The sequence below is a fragment of the Callorhinus ursinus genome, unplaced genomic scaffold, assembly GCF_003265705.2.
Source record: "Callorhinus ursinus isolate GAN/ISIS: 27379988/994484 unplaced genomic scaffold, GSC_fseal_2.0 scaffold35, whole genome shotgun sequence".
NCBI classification, from domain to species: domain Eukaryota; kingdom Metazoa; phylum Chordata; class Mammalia; order Carnivora; family Otariidae; genus Callorhinus; species Callorhinus ursinus.
The window spans coordinates 4319376-4347229 of record NW_027397097.1 but is presented as its reverse complement, the minus strand read 5'-3'; the positions used below and the strand labels follow the sequence as shown (position 1 = coordinate 4347229).

Sequence of the window (27854 nt, the reverse complement as noted above, 5' to 3'; positions counted from 1 at the left end):
CCAAACAGCTACTCTTCAGCTCTAAAAGCTTGATCTTTGAGGAGCGCATTGCCTGTTTTTACCGATTACGTGAGAGGGAAGAAGACGAATAAGCCTGGCCTTAGGTCGGCTTTGTCCAACTAGTTGATAGAAGACCCCAGAAAAGGCAGAGAGGGAGCCTGCCACCCTTATTAACAAGACAGTAAGGAAGCACTTACTCACAAAGCGAAGTGTGTAAATATTTTTCTTAGGAAGAATAAAAATACTGATCATACATAGAACAATGTGCACATTCAGTCTTGGCACTTTTTCTTCAATTTAACCAATCTCTAAGCTGGTCGTGACTTCTGCTTATGTCTCTTTTCTCTGTAGAACAATCCTTTTCAGAAAGTTACAGTGGATAACAATTATGTGAAAGATGCATTTTCTGTATCGTCTTTGGAGGAAAAGCTATTCAGCAGCAGCTTTCCCTAGAATCTCGACCCCCCCCCGAAAAAAATACCTGTGTCACTGATTCACAAGAATTTATAAGCAACTATGCTTACTTCTAAAAACCAGGCCAAAAGACCACTCTATAGGTTGATGGGGAAAAGGCTGGCTGAGAAAGATTTAAGTCCCTAAGGAGTTCTTGATTTTTCAAAGAAAAATGAAGAGCTGGCTGGGTTTTAACCCTTTGTGGTTAAAATGATGACTATTCCAATCAAAAAAATATATCACTTCCCAAGACTCCATATTCACATTAGTCACATTGTGGGGTTTTCCCTATTTGGGTGTGTGTTCAGGGGATATAAGTATATTTTAATTCTAACAAAAAATTTGAAAGAAAAAGCTATTAAAACAAAAAGCCTCCTGTATCATTTGGGTGTCCTCATTAGCAAATAGTGTGTGTGTGTGTGTGTGTGTGTGTGTGTGTGTGTGTGTGTGTGTAATTTAAACGGACTATTTAGATCCTAGGAAACTACAGTATAAAATAGGGCACAGGACACTGGACCTCACGTTCCTTATTTCTTAGAAAAAAATGGGCAGCAGGTGGGAAAAATTTGATCTGAATGATTTCCATGCCCTTTCGAGCTATATAGCATTTTATGATTATAATCCAGCCTTCAATTTTTCTTTCTTTCCTCTCCTGCTGGTTTTCCATCTCAGTGAAAAGCCAGGCAGAAAAAAGGAAAAGGAATCCAAAGTTGCTACCAGCTGTGGTGAGAGGTCTGGTTGCGAAAGAGGTGAAGAGGTCAGGGAGTTGGGATGTGGGCCTCCTCTGACCATGTCAATGATCCACACCCTGCCTCACTTCCTGGCGCTGATGTAAAAGCTCTCCTGAAGAGATTATTGTCCTGTGTCACTGGAGGAGAAAATTCATTCTCCTCTGGTAAAATTACTTAGGAAATGGAAAGCAGTGCTGCAATCAAATTCAGAAATACTGATGGGAGGGGTCTAAAATGTTCAACGCAGCCTGCCAGATGCTGGAAAGTATCTTAAATGCGGCCATCCAAGATGGTCACTATGAAGAAGCAGAACTCCAGCCACACAGACATTCAAATACATTCCATTAGAGACTGAGCTCCTCAAGAGCAGGGACTGTCCTTTCCATCCTGTATCTCCACGACCCAGTACAGGGTTGGCACAAGTTCGAAGCTCAGGAATGTCTGTTAAATGGAACAGAAAGGGCGAACAGCACAGCCTTCGGTCATCAGTTTCACCAGTCAAGCACAGTGGCAGCTTCCCATCTTAGTCAGTTTGTCACTTTGTAATCTGACAGCAATTAATTAAGCAGCTTTAATCTCTTAAGGGCATTTTTCTTTTAGGGAAAATGAACAAAAACAAAAACAAAAAAACCACCCCAAACCAAGAAAACCAGAAGGCATTCATCACCAGTTCTTCCTCCAGACAAAAATCTAAAACTTAAATTAAAAAAATAAGAAATGAAGCCACTTACAAAAGGTTTTCCTGGGAAGCTTCAGCCACGATGAATTAACCTTTTAAAAAGAGGCAATTATATGAAAGGGTCCAAGGTCTGGGTGCTTAATCCCCTGATTTGACACCGACCCAACAGGCCCCGATGACTCCTTCCAGCAGATACAATCAATAGGTCACGAATATGTTGCCAAAGATCTTCCCCACCCTATGAGAGCCCCCTTCTCAGGGCACCACAGAATGACCTTCATCCTCCAACCTCTCCTAACTTCCCCTTTAATAACAAAAAACAAAACCCACACACACAGAGAATGCATATACACAAAGAGCAGAGCTCGTAGGACATGGGAAATTTGTATGGTGAATCAGATTCCAATGATTTGTGAGAAATGTCTGTTTTGTGAACTAGCGTCTCTCTCGTTCTCCCTCCCCAACCCTCCCCATCACTCTGTTTTCCCTTCCTGTCTTTCTCTTTCTCCAAATAATTCATGTCAACAATGCCATCTGTGATAAACTTCACAAGCAAGCAAGCAAGCAACAGGACACAGACGTTTTTCAGAAGGAGAAAGTGTTCAGGTGTTAGTTAAGTACGGGAAGCATCTTAAAATACAGATAATACCTTAGTGGTTTTTTCCTCCTCCAAAGCCAAGCAGATGAGAGGGTAAGCCCTGTCGCTCCTTAACCTAAACTGCTTTGCCTCCACAGCAAGGACTACTGCTTGGCCGGAAGTCTGCAGAACAACTGTCAGGGACCCTCTAGACACAACAGGAGGTGCAAGCGGGAAAGTCCGCAAGCTAGATCCAGCATTTGCAACACTCACTTCACAGGAGGGAGCTTTGCGCTCTGCACCCGAACCTAAAATTCCTTGCTACTGCTATGCAACTCCTTAAAACAAAAGTATGACTTTGGGGAAATATTTAAAATATATATCTTTTTCTATTAAAAATATTTATCTTTTCTCCAAAACCAAAAACCAGTTCCAACTGAAACGTGTTTTTTAAATGACTGGAGACCTAGACGAAAGATGGCAAGTGGAAAAAAGAAGCTTCTTTGCTACCACTGAGCGGACGAGCCTCCCGGGGATGTTCGCTCAGACCAACGAGCAGCTCTAGGAAATGGCAGGACCTCGGGCGTTCTCTAAGGGCCTTCGTTCGGTGAGTCACCCTCCCCTTCCTCCACAGACCAGCACCGGCTCTGCTATCCCGGGGACCGACCGTCCAGCAGCCTGTGGAAGCCTGTGTGGCTGGCAGGGCCTGGAACCGAAGTGGTGTGAATAAAGAGGAATGGCACGGATGCATGTGTTTTAAATACACATCTGCACGTGTGCACACAGAACACAGAACACATACATTCAAGTGAGGGACCCTCCCACCAAAGCAGTCACCGAGGAGGTCCCACATATCTCAATGAGGACCAAAATGCTTACGACATCTCTGGAACTTCTCCCCGGGAGCTGTTCCTGAGCAGCACGAGGAAATGGCCCGTATGCCAACTAACGACTGCTTGACAGCTACAACTCGTTTGTAACTCTGAACCCCTCTGGCCCGACCTTCTCTTCTAGAGGCTTCGAACAGCTTCTGACTAGTTTCAGACTTAAAATTCTCCCTCCTGTAACCACAAAAGAGTAAAGATCTGCCCCGAGAAGAGGGGGCAAAATTCTCCTGAGAGGAATCAAAAGAAGGTGATACGGTAAATCCCTAGTGATCAGGTGAGTCACCGTTCTGGATCTTAGTTTCTGCCTTAGTAAGAGGAGGAGGTTGGAAAAGATGACCATTAAGGTCCCTTCCAATTCTAACATTTTAGGAGTCTATACTTCTAGATGTTTCTAGATGTTGAGGACAGTTCCAGAAATGTTTTTGCCAATGGCAACATCATTGGAAAATCTATGCAGTATCCTGCTGGAGCCACTCAAGGGGGACAACGTACACTGGGATATATAAGCTCTAAAACCTTTGTTGAAATGCCAGTCACATGACTTTATAGTAACAGCTCGTACATGCACAGGGAATGCCAGCCCATCTGAGATTCCCTAAAATCATCTCTTAATCCCTATTCTCAATGAGCCCAGACGGGCAGAAGCACCAAGCACCACCAGGGATGCAAAAGACACATGGTGTCAGCTCCTAAGGAAATTAAACCCCAAAGGTCCATGGGACTGAATTTACCAGCTGCATCCAGCTAGATACCTTGTTTCCATAGTATGGAGTTTCAGCATTGCTCTTGCCTGACTTCTGGGCAAATTTCTGGGATTTTAGATCAACGTTGCAGATAACCCTTGGACATGTGGAGAGTAATAACGAAGTTCAACTGTAATTTGTCTCACAGGGCGGAAGCCCCCTCCACCCCAAAGAAAACAGAAGGCTGTAAACTGTAAAGGTGGTGGTGGTGGGGGGGGAGCAGGGTGGATAACTGCATAGTATTTATTTATAGTTCCCATCGATCTCAATTATCTGCCTATGGATTTTACACAATCAGTATTCAAATGCTCAGCCAGCTTTCCCTGGGCTCCCGTGCGTGGCATGCCCTTGGGTTGCTGTCCATTACGGCAACCTGTTCAACCTGTTAGTGTGGAAAATCTCTGGGATCTGTTGTCAGGAGCCCTAACGGTCAGTCTGGGCTACGCCACTTAGTGAATGACAGGACCTGAACGTCTGCCCTGCAGTTCCAACATCATCGAAAACGGCGCTGATACCACTTACATGTTAGCGCTCCTGGGAAGACCAAACTGAACACTGACCATGAAGGTGGTCTGTCGACTAGACAGCACATTGGTCCGATGTTACTTTTTACACAGGGAAGGTAAATTAACTTTTGTAGGAGGGTAAACTCAACTGATTTCATTAGGTATATTTACTTGTGGCACAAGTAAGGAGAAGGGGGAACATGATCTTCTTGGATCTGTCAAAGAGCGACACTGACCCACTTCTCTGAGAAAGAGGGAACTCCCTTTTATCTGCAAGGCTGATTTAAAATAAGACCCTGGTGAAAGAAGTCAGGAGGTCTGTCAGTTTCAGAAGGTATCCTCCATCTCCTCTACCATCTCTAACTCTGGCCCCTGTGCTCCTGAATCTCATTCCAAGTGGGTGCTGCCAGACTTGGCCCAGACGCCCTCAGGGGTGGGTCACTTAGGGGTGAGGAGTGCTTCTGGCCGTGGTCACCGGGAGGCAGAGACACAGGGCCCTTGGACAGAGACCACAAAGGCCCTGGAACCTCTCAGAACCATAGCAGACAGTGTTTTGCCATGAAAAGAAACCCAAAGTGAGAACACTCAGCTCTTCAAGATAAATGATCAGGCCCACAGACCTCTTAAAAACAGGCCACATGTTCCTGGGGCGCTACTTGGCCCCGGCCACATTGCTGGACCGTAGGAGATACTGATCCACGCTTCCTTTCCGCCGACTCCCGGTCCGCCTCTCGTTGTCGAACATGCGCTGCAGCTGCAGAGCCAGCCGCCGGTCCTCCTCCTCCTGCTGCAGCTTCTGCTCCATCTCCCGCAGGCCCGGGGCCCGGGAGGCCGGGCCCGCCTCCCCACCGCTTTGCCGCAGCTTCTTAAGGGAGCCGTTTTGTTCCAAGTGCTTGGTCTTACAGTGCCTTTTCCGGCCCCGGCGCAAGGAAGGAAGCGGCTCCTCACCTAGGCTGTCCACCAGCACACCATTGGGCAAATCAAAATGATTCGCCGTCTTCAGCTGCTTCTTTGTTTTGAGGACCCCCCCCAGAACACTATTTTTGGGCAGCACTGAATTAGCCACTGGGATGTTCACGGTTGTGCTCATACAGGTTTTGTCTAACTTGGCCTCTGGGGTGGGCCCCGGCCCTTCCTCCTGCTCTCTCTCCAAAGAAGTCCCACTGGCTCCCACTCGGGGTTCTGAAGAGCAGCACGTTTCCGATGGGATCTCAGAGCTCCTTTTACTCTCGCTGCCCTGTTCGGCTTTAGTTTGGCTAATGGAGGGGACATAATCGAGGTCGGTGGGGGTGGGTCCGGCCCACTCAGAGAGGGCCTGGCCCCCGGCCAGTCTCGCCTGTAAAGCCAGAGGTGGCTTTTCCTTGCTAGAATGGGTCACCTCAGACACTACTAAGTCTTCCCCTGTTTCTGGAGCCAGGGAGGTGAGGGTGGCTTTCGAAAGGGTCTTTTTGATCTGCCGCTCCTGAAAGATCTGTTCCCACTTTTTGAGGATCCTTGGACTAGCCTCGTAAGAAGTCTGCTTCTGCAGGCTTCTGTTGAGGTTGCGGGGTGTTGATTTGATGATGAGGGGACTGAGCACTCGGCCATCGGGGAGTCTCTTGGGAGGAGTACACGGTGAGCAGACAATGGGCTTGAAATGGTTTAGTTCCTCGGAGATGCTATCATTGCTCTCCGGACTGATGGAGCGTTCTGGCTTATGCAGAGAAGCCAAGGATGAGAGGGAGCTGAAGGGGAGACGTTTTTCCACTGTTAAGTCAGGGGCTGAGAGGCAACGATTGTTCTGGGTGGACAGGAGGACGCCGATGATGGGGTTGGAGGCTGGGGTCATAGCCGTAACCTAAAAGAGGTTAAAAAGATTCTATAGACATACATACAGACATATTTTTTTCTCTTCACAGTTCCTTCAAGATGGTAGAAGGACAGCAGGGGAAGGCTAAGAAAAGGGATCAAGGGTGATGGGAGCCTAAGAAATGGGAAAATCCCTAACCTAGAATGCACACCATCTGCAGAAATTCCTACACACCTGAAACAATTAATAAAATTGAAAACCTATAGGGAATAAGACTGATAAATCACTGAACTCTAACTCTGAAACTAATAACACACTACATGTTAATTAATTGAATTTAAGTTTAAAAGAAAGAGAAAGAATAGGAAGGGAACAGAAGGGAAAAGGGAAGGAAAGGGAAAGGGAAAGGGAATGGAAAGGAAAGGAAAACCTCTAGGGAAAAAAAACTCATCTAGAACTTTCAAAGAAGTTCTTCTCCTGGTCCTCATTCCACCCTTCGCTACTAATTCAAACTCTCTTCCTTCACATCTATTTGCAAACTTCTCCAACATAATTCAATTTTTTTTTGAATTTGTGATTATCTTATTATTCAACTTTGTTTTCTACTCTCCAACTAGGATCCACTGTGCCTCTGCCCATCTGGAATAGGTCCTTTCATGGCCGTGTGCAGGGAGCCACCGGATGGGAGCGGAGGGCTCCAGAAGCCCGTGTCTGAGGTGTACCTTGGTTTTGCTGGTCGGGGCTGCTCTGAGTCTGCTCTTCACTCTGTCTTGAGCAGTGTCACTGCAGCTCTGACTCCTCTCCACCTTGGAATTTAGGTTCCTAAATAAATAAGTAAACACAAGTCCAAGAGTCAAAAGTAGCCCATATGCCAACTAAGGAAAAAGAATGACAATCTCTTCTGTGCTTTCAAAGCCACCTGCCAAGAAAGATGATTCCCCTGGGCAGCTACAATAGGAAATGAATTAGTTTATTAACAAAACTCGTTCTAAGAACAAATCCTGTCAAAAGAGGAAAAGCCCTCCAGAGAGGACATTTGGTTTAAGCCTTTGTTTCCAAACTAGACCCTGCTTAAATGATAAAAGGCCAATAGCTGTTTCGCTCATGCTTGGAGACATGTAGGGATAATTCACCTTCTTTAATAGATTGGATCCCATGTTAAAATCACCTTTACAAACAACACATTTTTTCCTTTTATTCGGCCCAAATGTCTCCTCAAGCAATCTAAGTCAGCCATGAAACAAAAGGACTTCCGAAATACATAGCAGTGCACTCAATTTTTACACAGGGAGTCAAAATTAAATGCAGTCTCTTCCTTAACTCATTACATTTGAGCTTCCAAAGGCCTAAATCCTGGTAATTTAAGAGATTTCAAGAACACATGTTTTTTTTTTGTTTATGCATGCAACATTATAACTTTATAACCCAATCCAAACCCACAGTACCCCTATGATAACATTAATCTTACTGTGTAAAGAATTATATGCAGATGACTGTTACCTACCCCATTGACAACGGGGTCTGTAGGAATTTTTTTTTTGAATTTGTGATTATCTTATTATTCAACTTTGTTTTCTACTCTCCAATTTGTGCCTAACACACGTCCAGTGAGAATGATGCTTTTACCAATGTGTACAGCTGTTACTTTACCTGTGCTGCCACTCTATTCAACAAGCATTTATCATACACTGCCCATATGCCGGTTACCGAGGAGCCCCATCTGGGCACTGGGCATGCGGAGAAAAATGAGATGTAGCTTAGGGTCGTCAAGGAATCAGAGTGCAGTGGGGCAGACAAATAAATAATTCAATATAATACCGTGAAATGGTACAATAACAAAGTACGTCTAGGAGACAGAATGGCATAAAAGAGGGAGTTATGGATTACCTGGGATGGAGTGAGAGCAGGGTTGGAAAAGCCTCCCTGTGGCATGTGCACTTTGAAGGGTAAATAAGAACTTGCCAGAAGTCAGGGTGGATGCGGATGATCCCAAGCAGAAATTATTTCCTTGAATGATTCTATTTAGCTTTAGAATGAAATACATCATCATAGCTACTCTTTTGTAGCAAAAGATCTACTTTTTTTGAAGTTTCACTATGCCAGGATTAGCTCAGAAAACTTACAAAGGAGGAAACAAGGTGCGTTTCGGGGTGTCTCTCCTCCCCCCACGTCTCTGGCAAGGGCCTGTCCTACCTGCTCACGTGGCTTCTCAGCCAGCATTTCTGCACTATTTCTCCCGTTCAAAACCCTCTCATCCTCTCTATGTCTCCTGGCCACATCACTTTGCGATACGGTTCCAGCCGGCTGATCTAATCTATGCCACAGTATCAACAGGAGAATATGGTGGCCAACCTGCATCGTATGTCTGAACTTTACCAAGAAAATTCAACACTGAACCTAAGCAAATAATGTGAGCATTGTACTATCTAGTGGGAAATGTATTTTGGAATAGTTCAGAAACTTCAACATCACTCTATAAAGGCAGCTGCTTAAAAATCAGCTTGGTTTGTATTTTACCTAGAATAGTACTGAAATTCATTTGCATTCCCAGAACTCACACAAACTGTCAGTGGTGTAAACCACCCAGAAGCAAACTGGATAACAGATTAAAATGCTGGCGTGAACAACATATACTTTGGGTCAGGAGGAATCAACATAGGGCTGAAAGAGAAAGCATTTCTATTTCAAATGTATGACTTGTTTGGCATCATTCCTTGGAGAAACCGTAGATATTTAGAGAAAAAGATTTTCTGATCAACATAAGAAAGAACTTTATAACTTTCATTAGAGCAGTTCACAGATAGCTGCCTTGGGAGATACTGAACTCCGTCATTAGAGGTGTTCGAACTGAGACTGGACCTATACTTTAAGGTCCAAATATTCCATAATTAAGAATGAGCTGAATTTAATTTTTAAAAACAGGCTACATATCCATATTGGCAGCAGGAGCAGAGTCAAGTTTAAAAATGCTGGCTACATGCCCAAATTATCGGATGTACAAATAGCAGTTACCTATTGCTGGGGAGAACCTCTTCTCCTCTCATGCCCCCTAAACTCCATTTTGGAGAAATGCAAGGAGAAAGGAAAGACCCAGAGAAGAAACCTGTACTTGCAGACTCGAGCACACAACAAGGACACCCAAAGTAGTTTCTGACCATTTAAAATCTTTCTGGCAAACCTTGGTATGGCTGACACTGTCACTGTCTCTTCCATTCGCTTGGTCAGCCAACTCTACTGAACACCAACTCTGTGCAAAGCATGAGAGACAGACTGATGAAAGATAATCTTTTTTTTATTTTTTAAGATTTTATTTATTTGACAGAGAGAGACACAGCGAGAGAGGGAACACAAGTAGGGGGAGTGGGAGAGGGAGAAGCAGGCTCCCTGGGAGCCTGATGTGGGCCTCGATCCCAGGACCCTGGGATCATGACCTGAGCAGAAGGCAGACACTTAACGACTGAGCCACCCAGACGCCCCTGATGAAAGATAATCTTGACCCACGGGAGCAGCCAGTCACTGAAGTCCACCATACATGTCACAGAAGTGCTCTAAGAGAGCAGTAATTGTACAGCTAAACTCTCCAAGCATTTCCTTCTAAGAGCTGTACAGTTGTAGCCCTTACATTTAGGTATCTGATCCAATTTGACTTCTCTGTTCTATTTGGTGTGAGGTTGGGGTCCAACTTCATTCTTTATTTAGCATGTGGATAACCAGTTGTGGTCCCAGCACCCGATGTGAAGAGACTATTCTTTCCCCGACTGAATAGTTTCTTGGTACCCTTATTGAAAATCAACTGACATATGGGTTTATTTCTAGACTCCCAATTCTGTTCCACTGATTGATATATCTACCCCTATTTCAGTATCACACTCTTGATTGCTTTGCCATAAATTTTGACATCAGGAAGTGTGAGTCCTCTACTCTTGATCTTTTTCAAGATTGTTTTGGCTGTTTGAGATCCTCTGCAATTCCATATGTGAATTTTAGTATCAGCTTGCTCATTTCTGCAAAAAAGGAGACTGTAATTTTAATAGGTATTGCAGTGAATCTGTAAAACAAGTTGGGGAATATTGCCGTCTCAACAATGTTAAGTCTTCTAATCCATGAACACAGAGGGTCTTTCCCTTCATTTAAGTCTTCTTCAACTATTTCAACAATGTTTTGCAGTTTTCAGTGTATAAGTCTTACACCCCCTTGGTTAAATTTATTCGTAACTATTCCATTCTCTTTGATGCTATTGTAAATGGAACTGCTTTCCTAATTACATTTTCGGATTGCTCATTGCTAAGAGTATAGAAATGCAACTGATTTTTATGTGGTGATTTGTGTCCTGCAACTTTGCTAAATTTATTAGCTTTAGTTTTTTCAAAATTCTATTATTTTTAGGATTTCCTATGAATAATATCATGTCATCTGTGAACTGAGATAGTTTTACTTCTTCCTTTGCAATCTGGATGCTTTTTCTTTTTTTCCAGCTTTATGAGATATAATTGACACATAATATTGTATACACATAAAGTGTACAATATGTTGTTCTGATATACTCATGTATTTTGAGATGATTACCATAGTAGGGTTAACACCTCCATCACCTCACATAATTACCATTTCTTTTTTGTGGTGAGATCATTTAACTTCCAAGTATACTTGAAAGCAGCTTTCAAGTATATAATACAGTATTGTTAACTGTAATTACCATGCTGCACATAAGATGCCCAGAACTTACAACTGGAAGTTTGAATCCTTTGACCAACATCTCCCCATTTCCTCCACCCTCTGGCAACCATGTTTCTCCTTTCTGTTTTTATTATTTGAATTTTTTAAGATTCCACATGTAAGTGATATCATACAGTGTGCATCTTCTCTCATCTCACTTAGCATAATGTCCTCAAGGTCCATCCATGTTGCTGCAAATGGCAGAATTTCCTTCTTTCTCATAGCTGAATATTCCACTGAGTGCGTGCGTGCGTGCGTGCGTGTGTGTGTGTGTGTGTGTGTAGATACCACATTTTCCTTATCTATCCATCCATAGAAGGACACTTTGAGTGTTTCCATGGCTTAGCTATTGTGAATAATGTTGCAATTAACATGGGAGTGCATATAGCTCTTGGAGATCCTCATTTCATTCCTTTGGATATATACCCAGTAGTGGGATTGCTGGATCATATGGTAGCTCTATTTTCATTTTTTGAGGAAACTCCATACTGTTTTCCATCCTGACCGTACCAGTTTGCATTCCCACCAGCAGTACACATGGGTTCCCTTTTCTCCACATCCTCACCAACACTTATCTCTTATTCTCTTGAGGATAATAGCCATTCTAACAGGTGTGAGGTAATACCTCACTGTGATTTTGATTTGCATTTCCCTGATGATTAGTGATATTGAGCATCTCTTCATGTACCTGTTGGCCATTTATCTTTTTTTTTTTTAACATTTTATTTGAGAGAGAATGTGAGAGCCCAAGTAGGAGGAGTAGCAAAGGGAGAGGGAGAATCAGGCTCCCTTCTGAGCAGGGAGCCGTATGTGGGGCTCGATCCCAGGACCCTAGGATCATGACCTGAGCTGAAGGCAGATGTTCAACCGACTGAGCCACCCAGGTGCCCCGTTGGCCATGTATATGTCTTCTTTGGAAAAATGTCGGTTTAGTTCCTCTATTGATTTTTCAAATGGGTTGTTTAGGAGATTTTTGTTATTGTTGTTTGGGTTTTTGTGTGTGTGTGTGTATGCTATTGAATTGTGTGAGTTCCTTAAATATTTTGGATATTAACCCCTTATCTGACAGATGACTGACAAATATTCTCTCCCACCCCCCAGGTTGCCTTTTCATTTTGTTGATTTTTGCTGTAAAAATGACTTTTAGTTTGAAGTAGCCCCACTTATTTCCTTTTTTGCTTTTGTTGCTTGTGCTTTTAGTGTCATATCCAAAAAATCATTGCCAAGACCAATGTCAAGGAGCTCTTCACCTATGTTTTCTTCTAGGAGTTTTACACTTTCAGGTCTCATGTTTAAGTATTTAATCTATTACAAGTTAGTTTTTGTGAGTGGTGTAAAATAGGGGTCCAATATCATTCTTCTGCATGTAATTATGCAGGTTTCCCCATACCATTTATTGAAGAGACTGTGCTTTCTCCATTGAGTATTTTTGGCTCCCCTGTCTAATATTAGCTGACCATACATGCACTGGTTTATTTCAGGGCTCTCAATTCTATTTCTTTGGTTGATTTTTATGCCATACCATACTGTTTTGATTAATATAGCTTTGTAATATAGTCTCAAGTCAGGAAGTGTGATGCCTTCAACTTTGTTTCTTCTCAAGAACAAAGGCTATTTGGGGTCTTTCGTGGTTCCATACAAATTTTAGGGTTGTTTTTGCTATTTCTATGCAAAAGGTCATTGGAATATTCATAGGGATTGCATTGATATAGACGGTTTTGAGTAGTATGGATTTTTTATTATTAATTCCTCTGCTCCATAAACACAGGCTAGCTCTCCATTTATTTGTGTCTGCAATTTCTTCCATCAACATCTTACAGTTTTCAATATACAGATCTTTCACCTTCTTGGCTAAATTTATTCCCACGTATTTTATTTTTTGGATGCTATGGTGAATAGGGCTGTTTTATTTCTTTTTCTTAAGATTTATTTGAGAGAGAGAGAGTTGGGGGAGGGGCAGAGGGAGAGGGGGAGAGAGATTCTCAAGCAGACTCCCCGCTGAGCGTGAAACCCAAGGCGGAGCTTGATCTCACAACCCTGAGATCATGACCTGAGCCAAAATCAAGAGTCAGATGCCTAACTGACTAGCCACCCAGGTGTCCTGGGGCTGTTTTCTTTCTTTTTCAGATATTCCATTGTTAGTGTGTAGAAACATAAGTGACTTCTGTATACTAATTTTGTATCCAGCAACATTACTGAATTCATTGATTAGCTCTAACAGTTTTTCAGTGATCTTTAGGATTTTCTATATATAAGATCATATCATCTGCAAACAAAGACAACTGTACTTCTTGCCTTCTAATTTGGTGAGAATCTCTCTGAGTTTGTTTGGTGACCTATGGGCTTCCTAAGCATAGATATCCAAACCTCTCCCCCAAATTTGAGCAGTTCTTACTTCTTTAAATAACTTTTCTGCTCCCTTCTCCCTCTCCTACTCTTCTCCTTCTAGAACTCTAATAATTCACAAATTGTTTCTTTTGATGGTAACCCAGAGATCATATTGGCTTTCTTCACTGTTTCTCATTCTCCTTTCTTCTGCTTGATCCATTCTGCTATTTCTTTTTTAAAGATTTTTATTTATTTATTTGACAGAGAGAGACACAGCGAGAGAGGGAACACAAGCAGGGGGAGTGGGAGAGGGAGAAGCAGGCTTCCCAGCCGAGCAGGGAGCCCGATGCGGGGCTCGATCCCAGGACCCTGGGATCATGACCTGAGCCGAAGGCAGACGCTTAACGACTGAGCCACCCAGGTGCCCCCCATTCTGCTACTGATGACCTCCATTGCGTTTTTCTTTTTATTCACTGTATTCTTCAGCTCAAGAATTTTCATCTGGTTCTTCCTTAAGATTTCTCTTTGTTACACTTATATTTCTTTTTTTACTATACTGTTGTCCTGATTTAGTTGAATTGTCTTTCTGTGTTTCCTTGCAGCTCACTGAGCTTCCCGAAAACAGCTATTTTGAACTCTTTATTGGGTATATCACAGATCTTCATGTCTTTAGGATCCATTACTGGAAAATTATTATGATCTTTTGATGGTGTCATATTTCCTTGATTTTTCATGTTCCTTGACATTTTGCATTGCTATCTTCACATCTGAAGTAGCAGTCACTTCCTCCAGTCTTCATTAATTGCCTTTGGGAGAGAAATATCTTCCATCAGCCTTGGTAGGGATTCTGAGGCTTGCTCCTTGCTTCTTGCTCCCTCTTGTGGCAGAATTCTTAAGCTTGTATGACTTCTCTTGATCTGCAACATACCAGGTCAAGTGCTGACAGCCTCCTTTTTGCTTTTCCAAGGGTGGCACTAAAGCTCAAGTTTGTGGTCTCTCCTTTGCCCACAGAGTCTGACTGGCCTTCTACACATGCTCACTAGTCATCAATACTTGTTCTCACAGCCACTGGGAATATGTACAGGAAGTGGGCTACAGGGTGGAGGTGTGAATGAAGTGTGTGAAGTGCTGGGAGTGCCTGTGGGTCAGGTGGGAGGATCCACAGATGAAGATCTGGTTATTTACTTGAGATTTTTCTTCATTTTAAATGCAGGCCTTTAAAGCTATAAATTTCCCTCTAAGAACTACTTTTACTGCATTCCAACAGTTTTAGTATGGTGGGTTTCATTTTCATTCCTCTCAAGGTATTTTCTAATTTCTCTTGTGATTTCTGTTTTGATCCACTGGTTTTTTTAAAATGTATTGTTTAATATCGACATATTTGTGAATTTTTCAATTTTCCTTCTGTTATTGACTTATAGCTTCATTCTACTGTGGTCAAAAAAAGATATTTTGTATTATCCCAATCTCTTAAAATTTATTGAGACTTGTTTTATGGTATAACGTATGGACTATTCTGGAGAATGTTCCATGTGTACTATAATAAAGTGTGTGTTCTGCTGTTGTGGGCTAGGGTGCTTTCTATATGGCAAGTCTATTTGATGTACAGTATTGTGCAAGTCTTCTATATCCTTGTTTACCTTTCATCTGTACATTACATCCATTATTGAAAGCGGGTATTAAAGTCTCCAACTATTATCATTAAAATGTCTACTATTCCCTTCAATTCTGTCAGTTTTTGCTTCATATATTTTGTGCATCTATTATTAGGTGTATATGTGTTTACAATGATTATATCTTCTTCTTTTTTTAAGTAATCTCTACACCCAACGTGGGACTCAAACTCACGACCCAGAAATCAAGAGTCACATGCTCTACTGACTGAGTTAGCCAGGTGCCCCATATAATGGTTATATCTTATTAAGAGATTGACATTTTTATCATTATGCAATGCCTGTCTTGTCTCTTGTAATAATTTTGTCCTCAAGTCTACATTGTCTGCTATTAGTTTAGCTACTCCAGCCAGTTCTCTTTTGGTTACTGTGTGCATAGAATCTCTTTCTCTATCCTTTCATTTTCAACCTATTTTTGTCTTTGGATCTAAAGGGAGTCTCAGCATATAGTTGGATTTTTTTCTTTTTTTGAGAGACAGAGTGAGGGGGAGAGGCAGAGGGAGAGAATCTTAAGCAGGCTTCAGGCTCAGTGCAGAGCCCGACACAGGGCTCAATCTCACAACCCTGATCATGACCTGAGCCAAAACCAAGAGTCAGACACTTAACAAACCGAGCCACCCACACGCCCCTATTTGGATATTTTTTTTTTAAATCCATTCTACCAATCTCTCTTTTATTTGGATAGTTTAAGTTATTTACATTTAATGTAATTACTGATAAGGAAGGACTTACTTCTGCCATTTCACCATCTGTTTTCTATATGTCCTATACCTTTTTTGTTCCTCAGTTCTCCATTAATGCCTTCTTTTGTGTTAGACATTTCCTGTGTACCATTTTGAGTCTCTTCTTATTCCTTTACTAAATATGTTGTAGTTACTTCTTAGTGATTGCTATGGGGATTACAATTAACATCTTAATTTACAACAATCTATTTTAAAATTAGTATCAATTCCATTTCAATAGCATACAAAAGCTTTCTTCTATATAATTCTATTCTCTCCCTTTTACGTCGTTATTGTTACATGAAAAGCCACAAAAATCATGATGGTAAAAACATCTTATAGCCATAAACATATTATTATTGTAGTATTTGGTCAAGAGAAGAGGCTTCAAAATACTGGCTGAGAATAGTCAAGACTAGTGAACTTGATAATATTTTTAGGGTTGGAAGAACTCAAACAACATCTTCACGCAAAAATAAAAGAAGTAACTACTCTCACTACTTTGTGCACATCTACTTCTGTACCCCCAAACCCTTGTACTATAAGACATAGTGGATATGTTTAATAAATTTCTTATAAATGAACAAAAATAGGCACAGAAACACTTCTCTCCTCCTTATGAAAAAAAGAGAAAACTTCAACATTTATTAGGAATGTAATATCTGTCAGGCACTGAGCTGCTTTAAATATATTATATCTCATTTAATACATACAGAAACCCTATGAAATAAGCATCATCATCCTCATTTTACAAAGAACTGAGGGACGTGATCTTTCAAGGTCACACAGTTGTGAAGCCAAGATTTAAACCCATACCTCTCTGATTCTAAGCCTGTGCTCTTTCTATCACAGCATACTGATCTTACATCATTCTACTCTACTCTGCCATAGAACAGACCCAGCACATCTAGGGAAGCTCTCTCTTCCAAACACATAATGAAGTCATAAACAAGAGAAAGCAGCATTGTCTGAAAGGCAACCGGCTTAAAATTTCCATTGCCAAGAGACCAGATGGTTTCTGGGATGTAGAGTTAGGCTAAAAATACCCACAACCACAATGAATCTGACTTAAAAACAAAGAAAAGGAGGGGCAACCAGTATAAACATGCAGCTGGAAAGCAAGAAGATTTAATGCTTATAAAACACTGCTTAAAGGGTTTTCAAATGGCAATACATGATACAAAACATTAGCTAGCTCATGCTCTCAACTGTTCAATCATCACTCTCACATAACCAAACCACATTAGTTTTTTAATTAAACTCTCAGGTCAGGTAGAGCTAAGTTCCATCAAGAAGCTAAAGGCTGGAGAGGAGCCTCCTTCTAGCCCCTAGCCTGCATGTATGAGCCCTCCCAACCACCACCACATACACACATACTTGAATGAAGCCAGGAGCCTCCTTAGGCCCAATTGTAGTTGCCACGCACCCAGAAATAGGTGAGATTTTGTTATAATCCTTCCTTTATATATTTATGATCTGGGTTATCTGCCTTGTGTATTCTTTTTTTTTAAGTGTACAGTTTAATGGTTTTTAATTCACAGTTATAATCACTACCACAATCAATTTTAGAACATTTCCATCACTTCAGTCCCCTCAAATGGCAGGGTAACTGGACAGGTTCTTACTTACCTCTGTTAGAACAAGGCAGGGTATAAATTAAACAAACAGAAGGAAGGCAGTTTTCCTTTGCAAAGGTAGATCATTTCAAGACCAGGTTCCAAGTGCAGAGCCTTTGGTCACAAGGGGTTCTGACAATGGTTTGATGAGAAAGCACATAGGTTTGAAATAAAGAGAGACCTGAGTTCAGTTCCATCTCTGTCACTCTAATGAGGTGAGAAGCTCTTGGGTGAGTGACTTAACGTCTTTGAACTGCATTTTCCTTAGCTGCAAAATGGGAACAGTATTATAAAACTTGGAGGATTAATGTGAGAACTAAATGAAATGAGGAATGTAAAGTACTCAACATGACAGGAAGCACTAGAAAAAAGCTAGTTCCCCTGACGCAGAGCCCGACAACTCACCAACCCGCCCTCTGAAAACTAGCAGGTATTTCTGTCCTGGTATAGCAGAGACATTACTGACACCTATAAATCCTGCCCCTCTCCTTAAGTTCCACATCACTTCTCCTTACGCTGGCTTCCTTTTTCAACCAGATTCCACGACTTTTAACAAGATTTGTCCTCTTAATAACAAGGCCATCTGCTTGATTTGTTTCAATTCCTTTATCCCTCCCCAATACACACAGACACACACACAGACACACACGCGCGCGCGCGCGCGCGCGCAAAGGACATGCCCCAGGCCGTCACCAAGTCTGTGGCTTCTTATAACTCACTACCTCATCTTTCTCTCACAGTCTCCTCTCCCTCATGGCTACTGTTGGACTACTTCCCACATACAACTTGCTAAGTCTAATCCTTAGATTTTTACAGAACTTTCCAACTACCCTCACCCCCTTTCTTTTCATGCCATGGCTTCATTCTCTCCACTCCTTAAAACTGTGCTTTAAGCCACTTCTAGATGCTTCACTTTTAGAGGTCGAAAAAATCCTAAGAAACCACCCAGTACAAATCCCTGCCCAGCAGATCGCCATAACAAACCTGCATTTTACACAGATGAGACAGAAGGGGATCAACTGAGTTTACCGGAGCTCACACTGCAACTTTCCCACCATCTCCCTAGACTAGCCTCCCCACCCCCACCTCTCTGGCTTTGCCTCCTTTCACCAATTCCAGAGCTAGTCCTCCAATATCATATCACTCCTGTGTCTGTTTGGTATCTGTTACCTGAAAGCATCTGTATTTTCATTTGTTCATTTTAGGGAAGAGGGACAAGTCTGCATATTTTAATTTACTCCAACACTGACTGGGCATGCATTTAATATTGCTGAGTCTGTCAGTCGCTGTCTCTCTCTCTCCTCCAACACACCTTATAGTAAACACCTTAGGTCTCTTTTGATGTGTCCCACTCTGAACCAGAGCCTCAGGCTAAAAGTATTTGGACAAAATAATGTAGTTCATTTCTACTTAAGACTTAATTACTACTCAGTGGGAAACATTTTTCTCTTATAGAATCTATAAAAAGTATCACCATAAGCTGTTGTTAATGCATTAGAAGGCTAAAAGCAACTTTATAATATATGAGCCTTATCACTGTGGTCACTAGACTCCCCATATCCCAAATTAATCCTATGGAATCTAGTCCATAAAACAGCCACCTGCCAGTCTGTTCCTCTATATAGCTCCCAGAGCCCGCCCTCCTATGCTGCAAGTTTGACAATGGATTCTTTTTTTTTTAGATTTTATTTATTTATCTGATAGAGAGAGACACAGCGAGAGCAGGAACACAAGCAGGGGGAGTGGGAGAGGGAGAAGCAGGCTTCCCGCGGAGCAGGGAGCCCGATGCAGGGCTCGATCCCAGGACCCCGGGATCATGACCTGAGCCGAAGGCAGACGCTTAACGACTGAGCCACCCAGGGGCCCCTTGACAATGGATTCTGACAAAACTCCAGTTTAACCCACCCACAGGCACAAGACCTATCTTATTCAAACATTCCCCAAGTATTTATTGAGCCTCCCCTATAGGCCAGGCGCCTCCCTAAGCACTGCAACTATCAAGGTGAAAGATGCTGTCCCTGCTGGCAAAGAATATAAAGTCCAGCGGGAAGACAGGCAGAGGCGGCAGAGGGGTCTATACGAAGGAGATGGGGGGCAATGGGGTAAGAGTGGAAAGAGCCCCTAACTATTCTAACTCAGATCCCTACTATTCTAGCTATCTACGATTTGGCAAACCATCTTCTCTCTCCAGGCTTTAGTCTTCTCATCAATAAAACAAAAGAATTAGATAATATTTAAGATCCTTTTCAGCTCTAAGAGTCCACATTTTAAAAGAATATAACAAAAGAGTGGCAGTAATAGTCACTGAACTTATCATGTGCCAGTAATCTTGCTAGGCGCCATTTACGTAAGATATGATTTTGTATGGAATGGCAATACGGGCAATACTGCATTACTATTTTTTTGTTCTTCATTTTTTAAACTGGAAAGAGGACAGATGGTTGAATTATATCCCTTTTTATGATTATGCCCTATTTCCAAGAAAAATCCATAGTGACTTACTGCAAAAATACATAAAGACTCAGCCTTAACGGAGGATAGAGATCACATTAAGTAATAAATATGGGAAAAGTAAACCAAGGTTTGTTGTTGTTGTTTTTTAAATTATAGGCCATGTTGGAAAGTCATGATGATGGAACTAAAAACCCTAATTGTAAACCTCCTGATAGCGAAAGCAAAGAGGAAAATGCAAGTGGACATGTAGCCTTTTGAAAAGACACTACCTCAACAGAGAAAGTTTTTCCAGGCTGAGTTTTGGAAGAATTTGCAACCAGGTTTTTTGTTTGATTCTAGTGAGGAAGAAGGGAATGAGGGGTGAAGGGAAATAAATGTGAACAAACAAACCAGTTTCTCAATATATCAAATAGAAGTTTAACTTTACAATGATATATCTTATGGTTCAAGTTCACTTTTTTCAATTAACATATACTTTGTGATTAACTTAGGAATGATCTTGGATTAACTATTACTCTATCTGCCTACTCGAGAGGCATTTCATTTTCAATAGGACTGTACAATTTTAGGAATAGTGCTTTAAAGCCCTCTTTGCTTTGAATTTTTCACATAAAGAGAGACTGGGTTGTTGGCAAGACTCATAGCCAGAGTCGATTAATGGATTCCTTCCAAAATAACCAATCTATCAGGCCTACTCACTCTTACCTCCATGCCTTTGGGCTTAAGAAAGAAACATTTATGAAGTAGATAAGTAAAACAAATGCAGATTGATTTGATTTAAATACAGTTGTAACAACTTCCAAAGCTTTTACATATGACCTCTCTTGAGGAAAAGAACTTACGAGAAAACCTATTCTTCTGTTGTTGCTTAACACATGGAAAAAAATGCATTTGAAATATCCAAAAACTATTAAAAATGCTAAGACTTTTTTTTTAATGTGGTAAAATATATATAACATAAAAGACATCATTTTAACCATTTGAAGTTTACAGTCACACTGTTGTGCAACCATCACCATACTAATTATTTTTTAATATATCCATAAGCTGCATCCCATTGTGTTAGAGTAGGCAGTTAGTCAGGCTTTAACAGGTCAGCCAAGAGGGGGTGTGTGTGTCGGGGGGTGTGTGTGTGTGTGTGTGTGTGTGTGTGTGTGTGTGGACGCGCACATCATGGCTCACTACCACTATTAGAGACCCATCCTGGCTGCGCTCCAAAAACAAAGCCATAGAAGCCAGATCAAACCAGACGGACCCAAGACAAAGAAGGCCAGAGATCCTGACCAAGTAAAGAGAAAAGGTATGAAACACTGCTCCCAAGAAATCCCCTCCCCAAGGAATAAGTATTCCACCCCGTAGTGAACAACTGTCAATAAAAGACAGAAACCCAAACCCAGGATGCACTCTCCCTGAGCTTGCCTGCTCTCATATCTCAAGAGTGGACTCTCACTTTCATAAACTTTCCTACTTGCACACTCAACTGTTGTGTCCGGTCTATCCTTGAATGCTTTCTTGCAAGGAGACCAAGAGCCTTCAGCAACATCTTTGGGATGGGCTGGGTCAAGGCCTTAGGGCCCTGGAGTCTCCCCAATTCACCTGGCAACAATTTCAGCATTAACAAGTCCATATTGGGGGCACCTGGATGGCTCAGATGGTTGAGCATCTGCCTTCGGCTCAGGTCATGATCTCCAGGTCCTGGGATTGAGCCCCGCGTCGGGCTCCCTGTTCAGCAGGGAGTCTGCTTCTCCCTCTCCCTCTGCCTCTCCCTCTGCTTGTGCTCCCTGTCTCTCTCTCTCTCAAATAAAGAAACAAATCTTTAAAACAACAACAAAACAAAAACGAGTCCATATTGTTTTTCTAAGTATTCTCTAGAACTGAAATTTAAATATTTTCTTATCTAAGGAAAAAACCTGTTGACTACATAAGAGAGGCAATTCACCGTATTACCATAATCGATTTTCCGACCTAAGGTTTCCATGACATCAGCAAACTATGTCCTAAAAAGATATGCCTACCAACCAAATCCAATGAATTGTTCTAATAACTGTACTAATAACTGAACTCAGTCCGCAACCTTGGATATTTGGAAAAAATGCTGAAATGTGTAAGATAAATTGCGAACACCTATTAACAGTACAATGTTATGCGACTCTTTTCCTATAAAGTAGTCCCATTGTGGCTCAATGACACAGAGTAAGGGCAAGAGTGGGCCAAGGAGCAGGGAAAGAAGATGTATGATAGAGATTCCAGAACCACACATAATTAAAAGCAAACCCCAGGGCACCTGGGTGGCACAGTCGGTTGGGCATCCAACTCTTGGTTTTGGCTTCGGTCGTGATCTCAAGATCGTGGAATTAAGCCCTGCATCAGGCTCTGTGCTCAGCACAGAGTCTGCTTGTGATTCTCTCTCCCTCTCCCTCTGTCCCTCCTGCTCGTGCTCTCTCTCTCTCAAATAAATAAATAAATCTTTTTTAAAACTTTAAATTTAAAAAAGCAAACCCCTCCGTAAAGGCTTTATGTTTTACCATTTAGAAAGAATTTTCTAAGTTCCTTGCTAGGCATTTCTAAGTAATGAGATATGAACCTGCTACCTCCTTTATAAGAATGAATTTATAAGAGTAGAGATTGGAATTGGTGATAGCTAATTGGGGCAATTTGGCCTCGGCATCATATTTGGATTTTAATAAAAATTTCTCTTTTTTCCAAGTCATTTCAAATTATGAGATATTAATTAATCACAGACTGTCTAAAAGCAACATTTATTTGTTTTAGGGAGTATTTATTGTGACTTCATTGGAATGAATGATATGATCTTTTTCTCTTGTCAGCAGATCTCTCTCATAATCATTAAAATATGCCTGCTATAAATGGGGGGAACTCCATATATACAATCAGCAGCTGAAAAATTCTTAGTCAAGCAATCTTGAATTTTTTAACTTTAGAGGGCATCTTCAGTTCAAGCTCACATGCACAAGGTAAGAGTTTCATCTTTACCATAAATGGAAAGTATGCTGGCTTACATCTTACTTATTGGGTTCTGATTACATCAATCAAACCTAAGTGGCTACAATACAGTGACCATTAAACAAATGTCAAATGAATGAATAAATACTCCAGGAAAGAGCCTTCCTGGAAGAAGGAGTTACCATTACCTAGAGAAGGGGAGGCATTTAAGGGAAGGTGGGCGGTTAGTGTATGTTACTCTCAGAAATAACAGGAAAATCAGACTGCTCCAAAAGAACACATACAAAAAAGATTCAGATATAAAAACTGCATCAGGGATCACAATACTTCGTACTTTATAACATTCTTAAGTTGGAAGCTGTTTGGGGTCACATTTATTAGTGATTAGCAATAAAAAGCCTCAAAATAAAAGAATAAAATAAATAGCTGTATGGCCACAGGGGCAGCAAAAAAGAGAGATCTACCTTATGGGACTGCTGGGAAGGGGGAAAGGAACCCCAGACATAAGGGTGAGTAATGCCAGCTTTAACCAGAAACAGACAACACAATGGCATAAGATGATGTTTTTTCATTTTATATTAAAACAGAGAGCATGGCACACAGTAGCTGTTCACAGAATGTCTGCTGAATGAATGATTCCTTCCGACCATCCCTCCTCCACTTCTTCTTCCCTTCCTCCTATTTATGTACCCCTCTTCCTTCCTTCCTTCCCTCTCTCCTGTTTTTCCTTCCATCCTTCCTTTTCCTTCCCCCAGTCCCTTCATTATTCCCTCCGTCATCCAACATCCCTCCATTTCCTCTCCCTCTTTTCCTCCCCACAGCCTGCAAAGTCTAAAGGATCAAGAAATTCCTTGACAAGCGTCTTACAAACCTTTCAGTTTGTCCTCTTGAAACCTATTCAAGATATATTTTAGTTCTAGGCGTTGAAAATAAAATGAACTCTGGCCTCACTTCCTACTAAGAGAAAAAAGTCCACAGAGAGAATGGATGGATATTGTTAGCAGAAGCTGTCTTTGTGGTTCCCTCCAAGGACAGAAAGGTCACACTTCGCAGCACAGGAATTAGCATATTCCTACCCTGAGGACGCCAGAAATAGGTAAAAATCACTTTTAGATCAGCCCCTTGTTCCTAACGGATATCTGAAAACCGATCCCCACGTCGTTCCCCCTTTCCCACCTCCCCGCAAAGTGGCTGCAACAAATACTTTTGCTCCCCACCCGAGTCCCTTTAGTCTCATACTCCAAAACGAAAGAAAGCGACTGAATTCAGTATCAGTCTCTTACCCTGCCAGGAAAGCTAAGGAGTAGGAGTTGTTCTTGGAAACAAATGCCGAGCGATGGGTCTGTGTCATCTTTCCTCGGGAAGGTTCTTCGTTCTCTGAATCTGAGAGGCGCGCAGGACACTGGCAGGAGACAAGGGAGACACCACTGTCTGTTTGTCTATTGTTTCACAGCTACTGTAGGCCCTGTCTCTCACGGAGCACCCCTGTTTCCAACTGCCTCTTGGAGATCCCGATCTGGGCATCCCAAATGTAGCTCAAACTTAATATACCCAAAATTCAATTCACTCTTTTCTTCTCTAAGCCCCGCTACCAACCCGGCTGGAAGCCTCAATGTCATCTCTGACTCTCTCCTTTCCCTTTCTTCAAAGTCACAATAACACTGTATGGAGGTTCTGAACACACCCAATACTTCTCGATACTTTATTTCATTTGCGCTTAATATCAGCCCTATTAAGAAAGGATGACCTGTCTTCTTCCGGTGGCAAACTGAAGCTCAGAATAGTTAATGTGCCTAAGACTGTAGAGTTAATAAGTAGCTAACACTAGGGATCAAGAAACACTTCAATCCAGAGTGTCCATCTCCAAGCTGCCTCCATGGCGGTTCCACTCTACTCCTAAAATGCGTTCAGATCTAACGCCTTCCCAGGTATACTCACTGCCACCGCCTCTCCTTAGATTCTCATTCTCTCGCGCCTGGACTGCTGCAATCACCCACTTACTGGTCTTGCTCTCGCCAGCCTTCCTTCCCTCTAATCCTACCGCACTACCAAGCACACAGATAGAATCTTGTTACTCTACTCTCCGTGTACCATCATAGCCTTTCAAAGTCTCTCTTCTGGGCACGCTATTCCCTTTGCCTGTAACTCCTATTCCACATTCTTTGCCTAAAAAATACTCATTGGCCCTTCAGGGGCATCTTATATGCCACTTTCTCTGCAAGGGCTTCTAAATACCCCTAGAGTCAGCTTTTTCCATCTTGTCGATACTCATTCAGTTACCTTCATTTTATTTTAGACTCTTTTTGAGTCTTTCAATTTACATTTGAAGTTTCTTTATACGCACTTAGAAAAGAAGTCTAGAAGGACAGTTACCAAAATGTTCATAAGGGTTATCTCTAAGTTGTTGGATGATGAGCAATTTTTCACTTTCTCTTTGCTATGACTCTAACTGTTATACCAAATTGTTTTCCAATAATTCACACTGTTACTGGTATTAACTGTACCAAAACAAATCATAAGTTGTCATGTCTTTTATTTCCACTCCAAACTGATAACAACAGATGGTAGTATCTTCCTCTAGAATAAGCACTTTCTTCCCTCCATTTGAATTCAACTTGATGAACATGAATCAAACACTTGTGATATACAAGATACTGTGGGAGATTTTAAAATAGCTAGGACACATTTCCCTTACTCAACAAACTTATAAATCTAGTAGATAAACACAAGTACACAAGCATAACATAATGGAGAATGAAATAAGTCCTGCAAGTTTACAAAGTTGGGAGGGGAGAGAGTAGATGGGAGGAGTGGAGAAACAAGTGAGGAATCCCTACAGGTTCCAGGACGGTGACTGCTTTCGCCCTGGCTACGGAGGGATGAGGGGATGAGTAGCCTTTCAACAGGTAAGCAGAGTGGCATTTTAATTAGATGAAAATGCAACAGCGAAGACTCTAAGGAGGAAAAGCATAAAGTTATATATTTGGGGGAACACAAACAGCTCTGTTCCCTAGAATTTAGGGGCATGAGTAAGGATGGGAAGATCAGTTAGAACAATACTAAGGACCTGAATGTTGGGGTAAAGAATTTTCATTTAATTCCATAGGAAATGGGGAATCACCAAGTCTTTTGGTGCAGGAGAGTAAAATGATCACTTCAGCTCTAATCATATTGTTCTCTATATAAAATACAATCCTTCAGCTGGCTTTCCACTGAGCCTCTCTTGGAGGCTCTCTTTGGTCCCAATTTGAATGTAGTCTTGGCAGACTAAATGAAATTCTTTTTCCAATACCAAAAACTCTTAAGACATATTTAAAGCAAAATCAGAGCCCTTTAAAAGTCCTCAAAAAAGACAAAAGCAAACAGAAAAAGAGGTACAATCACAAAAACCTAAAACTTCACTCAATGTGTTTTTGCATATAAAATTTTGTGAAACTACTGCAAAAAAAAAAAAGTCTGAGGATTTATACTTCCTGATTCCTTTTAAGATTACAATTACGAAAACAATGAATCGTGGATCACTACATCAAAAACTAATGATGTATTGTATGGTGACCAACATAACATAATAAAATTAAATTTAAAAAAAAGATTACAATTAGGTTACCATTCCTTTCAAGATTATAAAATGCTGGTAGTGGCAAAAGAAAAAATAATTAGAGCCATTTCCTGGCCTTGACATGAATTAATACTAGAGATCATTTCCTAGAGGAAACTTGGATCTGGCAAGGCCAAAAACAGCAGGTTCTTTCTATCAAAGGACCCCAGCGGAGGGTAAGCTCTCTTTGTCAAGATCGGCTTGTCCTAAAGAGAAAGGTCCTTCTGGGTCATTTTGCCTAAGGGATCTAAAGCACAGCCCTATTGGGGTGAAGAGGCAGAGTTGTAGTCTAGAGATCACAGACCACAGTTGGGGCTATTAGTCAGAAAACACACTGTATGCACAAAGTTATCACATTTTACTCTTGCCTTCTTAGCTAAATTGCATCCTCTCCAGTCTTTTCCCTTTTGTAGTTCCCAATGAACAGAGCATTAAGAGTACGCAAGCATTTCATGTTTGTTAAGTTGAATCTTTTAGAAGGGTGAAACCCTCCAAAATGCAAGTGGTTACTTTTAACAAGAATTAAATAATAACAATTATTATTGTTATAACTGGGATCAAAAATACACAATTGACAGGCGCAAATACCATGGATCCAAGAAAGCTTAAATAATTTCATTTCCTCAAGTTCAGGAAAAATGCCTTTGCAAAGAGTGAAGCAAAAGCACAGTGAAATTAACTAACCTGGCCCAAGTTGTACAGTCTGTTACAATGCTGGGACCTGTTTAAGGGGCCGAATCCTGGTGCAGAGATTTGGTTTTCCCCTATTCTATGTTGTCTGTCTTATATACAGTAAAGCTTTATTAATCCCAGCTAATTAGAAAGTTAACCTGAAATACTAACAAGTCTAAATCACAAACTAGTTTAAAAGATAATGACTCTAAAGCTATCTTAAGTACACACAGCAAGCCATAGAAAATGTCTGATCCAATATGATGTACTAAAGAAAAAAACTCAACTGTAATTATCCATTTGAGTATCCAGTGGGCCTTCCAAAAATGCTTTCTTACATACATTAAATATACCACTTATAACCTTTTCCAGTAATTCGCTTGGTAAATAAGTAATGAAAAAACTTCGGGCAAGATTTGGCAAGATTAGAAGCCTAATTAGAGTTAGTTTAAACTAAGTAATCTAATATTGAAGACCTACCTTGTATCTAGCACTGTGTTGCTTAAGGCATTAAAAAGAATAGAGGGAAATCAAATACAAGCTTTAAGGAAACCTAGTTGAGGATATAAGATGTACAAAACTCAAATGTCAAGTAACAACACATAAGTCAAAATGACAACATACGTAACAAATTTCCACAAGTAGTATTCTATACTAGGTATTTCCCCTCACTCACGTTTTTCCCCAACTGTTCCCTTAATCTTCCCACACAACTCTATTGTCCCATTCATGAATCATTCTCTCCA

The 27854-nt window shown here is 41.3% G+C and overlaps 1 protein-coding gene across 1 annotated transcript in view; it reads right to left on the bottom strand.

The window, feature by feature from the left end:
- Positions 1-207: 207 nt before the first annotated feature.
- Positions 208-27854, bottom strand: part of RNF169 (ring finger protein 169) — an 82291-nt gene continuing 54644 nt past the window's right edge. Inside the window, exons 5-7 of the mRNA XM_025894158.2 lie at positions 24122-24240; positions 7088-7187; positions 208-6413 (exon numbers count right to left, since the gene is read on the bottom strand). Coding sequence (XP_025749943.1) covers positions 5229-6413; positions 7088-7187; positions 24122-24240 — 1404 coding nt within the window. The 3' untranslated portion in view covers positions 208-5228. The remainder of the gene's footprint in view (positions 6414-7087; positions 7188-24121; positions 24241-27854) is intronic.